The sequence below is a fragment of the Phragmites australis genome, chromosome 21, assembly GCF_958298935.1.
Source record: "Phragmites australis chromosome 21, lpPhrAust1.1, whole genome shotgun sequence".
In the NCBI taxonomy this organism is placed as follows: domain Eukaryota; kingdom Viridiplantae; phylum Streptophyta; class Magnoliopsida; order Poales; family Poaceae; genus Phragmites; species Phragmites australis.
The window spans coordinates 10294227-10301003 of NC_084941.1; the positions used below are offsets into that span (position 1 = coordinate 10294227).

A 6777-nucleotide genomic window follows, 5' to 3' on the forward strand; every position below is an offset into this window, starting at 1 on the left:
TGGCAAGGTTCCTCGGACCGGTTGGAATAGCGGGGTGCTGCAGGAGCTGCTTCAGCAATAGCGGCAGAGCTACTGTCTGTTGTTATAGTAGAACTCAACTGGGAAGAAGAAGAGATCAGAGAGCTCGAGCTCGGCGGGGAGGCCACCACCGGTAGCAAGGATCCGGCGGAGGACGTGTGCGGAGCTCACCAGCGTGTCCTAACCTCTTCACCCTTGAGAAAATATTGCACCGTAAAGGGGTTCGGAGCCCAGGTTGGCCCATGTCTGGCTCGGCCCCTGCGCGTAACAGACTCCAACCAACCGTAACAGATTCCGAAATGCTGGCATTTTCATTTCTCCCATGCATATATACCTATACAGGATCAGATCCTGCCGAGAATTGAACTGATTCGTAACTATGAAATTCTTATGTTCCAGACGGGTCCTCAACGAGCACTTCGTCTTCGGCCATCACCTTAAACATGTCCAAACACAGAGAGAGAGAGAGAGAGGGGGGGGGGGGGGTCTCACTGGATCACACACACACAAAGTCTGCAATGCAATTGAAGGCCTGGGTTAGCGCATGTGCCACGCAGCTAGTACTGTACTCGATCCATTTCATTATAGTCTGTGAAAGGTGAAAGAAACAGCAGCCTGAAGATTGAACAAGACTACCTGCAGCGGAGCTTTCGACGGACATACATCAATGCAATGTCCACGTACGCGTAAATCTGGCCCGTACGAATCCCATCCAACACCTCACATTATTGCAAGTTAACATGGACGCATGCAGTACATCTTAAAAAATAGGACTCGGTCCGGTCAAAAATACATCATATTTTCTACTCTGCACGGTTTTCGATATGCAAATTTGATCATTATTTTTTATTAAAATAAAATTATAATATCTAATAAAAATATAATATTATAAAAGTATATTTTAAGACAAAGCTACGTGTGTGATTTTTATATTTTTAAATTAAATACTTTAGAAGCTATGATCTATCAAAGTTTTAAAAATTTAATCAGATCTTGACAAAACGATAAATATTTAAGACCAGAGCGAGTATATACATTTAAAAAAAATATACTTCACTTAAAAATATATATCTTAATAAATAATATATACATATTAGAAAATAGCATATATATCTTAGAAAATAATATATATTTTAATTATAATTGGATCAACTATAAATTAAACCTAAAGTATGTACTTGAAAATACGGACTAGTTTTCGTTACTGGTAAACAAACATAAATGTATCTGTAAACAAACATACCAAATTTCAAAATCTAAATTCGCAGTAATGCAGTACCTGTTAGAAAAAAGAAAAAAAAGACGTACATTTCTGACCCAAGGAAGGACAAGAATTGAATCCCAACCCGGCCCTACTTTCCACTGAACAATCAATTCACCGCCACCTACTCGGTTCCTCCGTCCTCTTCCTCTCAATACCTGTATACTACTGTGCATGCATGCCATGGAGCTGCTACTGCATATGCATGCATGCCGCAGTTAATGCGGTGGAAATTTGGCACTGACCTCCCCCGTCACCTACTTGTTGCTGCTCGGCATTAAGCTCGATCGATCGTCTCCTCCCTCCTACACACGGCTCTCGAACCCTATAAATCCGCACTCGCCACTGCTCACACTCCTCCATCGATCGATCGCCATTGGAGCAGCTGGCTAGCTAGCTAGAGGTGGTAGCAGCTAGCGAGTACGTGTTGGTTTACCTAGCCTAGCTCCTTGCGTGATGCTGCCAGCAGCAATGGTTCGAGCCAAGACGGTGTGCCGCCGGGTCATCGGCCACCTCCCGCACCTCGTCGCCGCAGCGGCGCTCGTCGTCGTCGTGGCGCCGCGGCTGTCCCAAGGTCTCCTGAGGGAGTTGGGCGTCGGCGAGAGCGTCAGCGCGCCGGCTGTGGCGGTGGCGGCGTGGGCGGCGGCGGTGGCGGCGTGGGCGTACGCCGTGTCGCGGCCGCGACCCGTGTACCTGGTCGACCTGTCCGGGTACCGGGCGGGCCCGGCGCACGAGGCGTCCCGCGCCAAGACGATCGCGCACTTCGGGCGGTGTGGGCGGTTCAGCGACGAGAGCATGGCGTTCCAGAAGCGGATGCTGGAGCGGTCGGGCCTGGGGGAGAAGACGCACTTCCCCACGTCGCTCATCACCGTCCCCGTTGACATGTGCCTCCGCACGGCGCTGGAGGAGTCCCACGCTGTCATCTTCGGCGTCGTCGACGACGTGCTCCGCAGGACCGGCGTGACGCCGGGGGACGTCGGCGTGCTCATCTTCAACTCCAGCCTGCTCAGCCCGACGCCGTCCTTCACCTCGCTCATCGTTAACCGCTACGGCATGCGACACGACGTCGTCAGCCACAACCTCAGCGGCATGGGGTGCAGCTCCGGCATCATCGCCATCGACCTCGCCAAGCGACTGCTGCAGGTACGTACCTACACCCCCGGCCAGACACAATCTGACACCTCCTTAGTAAAATCTTAATGGTGCTATTATACGTACCATCGATTATTCATGCATTCGCTCACGAAAACCGAGGCAATAATTGTGATATGGAATACACGAGGGCATGTTGTGTTGCAGAAATAATGGAGTAATGCATTTGCGCTGGCGCTATTATTCCTTATTCGCTACGACAGTTGCAAATATAGATGGTTTTAGAGTTGGCCATAAGAAATAAATTAAAGAGTTAGGTAAAACATCCATGGTATCCTTAATTATTCCTATATGAAGTGTGCATTTAATGCTGTGTCATCTTTCTTATTTTAATGAAGAAATTAAAGAAAGATAAAACAGGAATAAATACTTGAAATTCTAGAACGATTTATATTTGGAGAATAGAGAGGAGGCCAATCGGAGGGAGTATTTGGCGGCACCAAAATTTCAAGACGTTTAATTATTCAGACAAAGTGTATTAAATCCCATTTTTACCGTTCAGTAATTCCAGGATGCTTAGAATAACATTATACACCCGCGCACATGAATAATATATTCATGCCTGCACACGTTTGACACGTACCCATTTTAATTACTTTTTCCCCCAAAACACGTATTTTTAGTCTCACTTATCTTCCTACTTTCGTTGACATGACAGCACATAAAGTTTAACAATTCATTTCTGAAGTACACGGCACAGCACAACGTGCAACAGCGTTAAGGAATCGGACTGATCTGTCCGGTCCTCCACTATCCTTGAATCCATGATTAAATAGGGTAGCTGATAACGATCATGCATGCCAATAACATGAGATCGATCGATCACGCAGACAAGAGCTGCAATGCGTGTAGGCCCGTTGCTGTGGACTTCAATAGACAGGCTCATGAGCCTTGCATGCACCTTGCAGAATTTGCCCTTAGACAGCTAGCAAGTAATAACGTTCCTGCTTATTTCCATAGAAGTAGAATAGCTCGGTGCACTGTAAATTTCCTCATTGTTATATATGTAGTGCCACGACTTGATTCTAAATGTCGATTCATTGATCATAAAGTGTGGGATACTCTCGCATTTCGTAACTGCATAACGTTTCGGGCATCGACATGGTTTTCGAAATGCAACTTTTTCCGCTGCCTTTTATATGAAAGTGACAATAAACATATGACCAATCCAAATACTTCCTCTTAAATCAGTAGTCAAAGCCAGAGGGTTTAATTTGACCGCACGCTTCTTAGGACGACGTCAAGCATTCTCGAACGAAAGAATTACTAGAAAAACTGTAATACTACATATCTGTGCCTCTGTGAACGGAGTACATCTTTGGAATTGGAACGGAGGGCGTATTGCGTTTTTACAGCCCTGCTCATGTACTATTACAGATTCACCCGTTTAGCAGGATAAGAATTTAGTGCCCTGGTGATTACATCTATCTAACGAAGAACATGGCCCTAGCTGACCTATATAACCCAGCAGAGCGATTAGCTCGGGTTGGGTTGAAGTTGTAAGGGTATTTACCCGGCCCTGCCGGCTACAGCTGCAACAAAACATGCAAGCAGCAGCTGCTGATCTGCAGTATGAACCAACAGCAGTAGCGGCGGCCCTGGTCAAAACGGAAGCACGTGAAGCCTGGAAATGGAACTTCAGCTGCCATTGCCCGCAGATCTTCGGGGGGGGGGGGGGGGGCGGTGGAAGTAGAGATAGGAGGGAGAAGGAGGAAGAGGAAGAAGGATACGAGCCTGCTACCAGTCCATCTGTGTCCGTCACTGCTCCCCATGATTGTCGTCGCAGCGACAGCAATAACGTACAGTACCTTGCATGCATGCTTGGTTCAGTTGCTGCACTGATAGCTAGCTTCTCTTGTAGATTCAGAGTTCTTTTTTTTTTTACTCTCTTTTTTACCTCGGTTAAATTTAAATCTCGTCCAGTGCATGCATGCATCTGTCTATCTGCTAAATGACCAACAACTCTGCATGCAGTGGTAGTAATCAATATGACAACAGACAGGCCCCCTTGATGTGTGCAGAGACTGCACTCTGCAGACTCTACTGCCGATAGCTGAGCTGCGCAGAGCGGTCAATAGAAATCTACGGCGGCTGAGTGTATCGTACAGTACTAGCTAGTATAGTACTCCTACATATGATCATGGTAGCGAAATGTAAGGTTCTCACACATGCATATGCATGCATGTACCTAGGACCAACCTAGCTGTATTTGCAGTGCAGGTGAAAGAACACATTGATGATTTACCAATGGAGTACTACGCTACCTCCGGACTTCTCCTTCATGGGCATTAGGGCATGGTCCATATATATGATACGTATAAGTTATTGATACATTTCAGTTTTAATTCGTCACCAAATATCTTGGAACCTTTAGGCCTGCCCTAAATGCTTAATGAATAATGCTTAATTAGCCTCCAGAATTAAGTATACTGCAGATGGAGGATTAAAAATTAAATTTTCGTTGATACGCGTGATCACATGCATATGCTTTTGGTCGGCATGCACGCAGGTGCACCCGGACACGTACGCGCTGGTGGTGAGCACGGAGAACATCACCCTCAACGCGTACATGGGCAACAACCGCCCCATGCTGGTCACCAACACGCTCTTCCGCGTCGGCGGCGCCGCCATCCTCCTCTCCAACCGCACCGCCGACCGGGGGCGCGCCAAGTACCAGCTTATCCACACCGTGCGCACCCACCGCGGCGCGCACGACCAGAGCTTCTCCTGCGTCACGCAGGAGGAGGACGACACCGGCTGCGTGGGCGTCTCGCTCTCCAAGGAGCTCATGGTGGTCGCCGGCGAGGCCCTCCGCACCAACATCACCACGCTGGGGCCCCTCGCGCTGCCCATGTCGGAGCAGCTCCGGTTCCTCGCCACCGTCGTGCTGAACCGCGTCTTCCGCGCCAAGGTCCGCGCCTACCTGCCCGACTTCAAGCTGGCCTTCGAGCACTTCTGCATCCACGCGGGCGGCCGGGGCGTGCTGGACGAGTTGGAGCGGAGCCTCAAGCTCAGCGCCTGGCACATGGAGCCGTCGAGGATGACGCTCTACAGGTTCGGCAACACCTCCAGCAGCTCGCTGTGGTACGAGCTCGCCTACTGCGAGGCCAAGGGGAGGATCCGGAAGGGGGACCGCGTGTGGCAGATCGCGTTCGGGTCCGGCTTCAAGTGCAACAGCGCGGTGTGGAAGGCGCTTAGGACGGTCGATGGCGGCGAGGACGGCAACCCGTGGACGCCGGAGCTCGACGAGTTCCCCGTCGACGTGCCCAAGGTGTCGCTCATCGACGAGGCCTCGTACAAGTTCCCGGACCAAAGTTAATTTAGCTTCTCATCGATCGATTACCAGGAGCGTACGTACGTGCTGCAAGCGTCTCGATCTCTTATTAGTTAATTACACTACATGGTTTAATTAAGGATCGAGCAGCGCCATTGATTATTTGCAGGCCTTTATATGATGATTGTATTGGCCTTAGTTGATTAGGGCTTCAATTTGTTGTTATATATGCCATGATTTATCATGTAAATCTTTATGAACGACTTGCGAGGAATTAATTTGGATCCATCCATGCATCTTCTTGTCCTACATGTGTTTGCTTGTTGTTGGATGGGGAGATAACATACTACATGTGGGAGAGAACACATTCGGTCCTAGCTACATATTGTGACGCCATAGAAAAGTTACGGTAATACAACTTAGCACTACTGCATAACCATCTCCATCTATCACTGTCAGTTTTAAACCCCTCATCACTGTCAGTTTTAGAACCGGTAGTGGATTGCGGGTAGTTAAAGTTAGGTTGACATCATTACTAGTTTTTAGAACCAACAATAAAGCCTTTTTTAGAAAAAAAGAAAAGAAATCGTTCCCGCCGTGCCGCCATCGAACCTTGCTGTGCCGCTCCTGGATCCCGTCACTGTGGCGCCTAGGACCTTGCCGTGCTCACCACAGTGGATTGCGCCACCGCGACGCCCTGCACATAGAAACGCGAGGCACGAAGGCCACCACCACAGCACTGAAATGCCCAATCACGCGCAGAGCACTGGGAGAGGGAGAGAGAGAGGGAGAGGGCATCGTCGTGACACCCATGGCCGCTTGGACGCTTGCAGTTGTCGGATCCTGCCCATCGTCGCCACCCATCACCAGTTTGTTGCTTTCATCACCGTGCACCAGGTGTGGCAAGCTGGAGGTGGTGACACCTCAAAGGAAGGCAGGCTAGGCGCGACCACTACTACAGAACCCCCCTTCACTTCTGGCTCCAAACAATAATAGTCGAGGACTATCACTACTGGCTTGGTGGACTGGCAGTGAAGGGGGTTATCACTTGGCTGAAGGATTTGACCGATAG

At 49.1% G+C, this 6777-nt stretch overlaps 1 protein-coding gene across 1 annotated transcript; it reads left to right on the plus strand.

The window, feature by feature from the left end:
• Positions 1–1468: 1468 nt before the first annotated feature.
• On the plus strand, positions 1469–6001 carry LOC133903981 (probable 3-ketoacyl-CoA synthase 20). Its single transcript, XM_062345481.1, has 2 exons — positions 1469–2422; positions 4941–6001. Exons 1-2 carry the CDS (start codon positions 1736–1738, stop codon positions 5748–5750), a joined length of 1497 nt encoding a protein of 498 aa, XP_062201465.1. The 5' UTR covers positions 1469–1735; the 3' UTR covers positions 5751–6001.
• Positions 6002–6777: the final 776 nt, after the last annotated feature.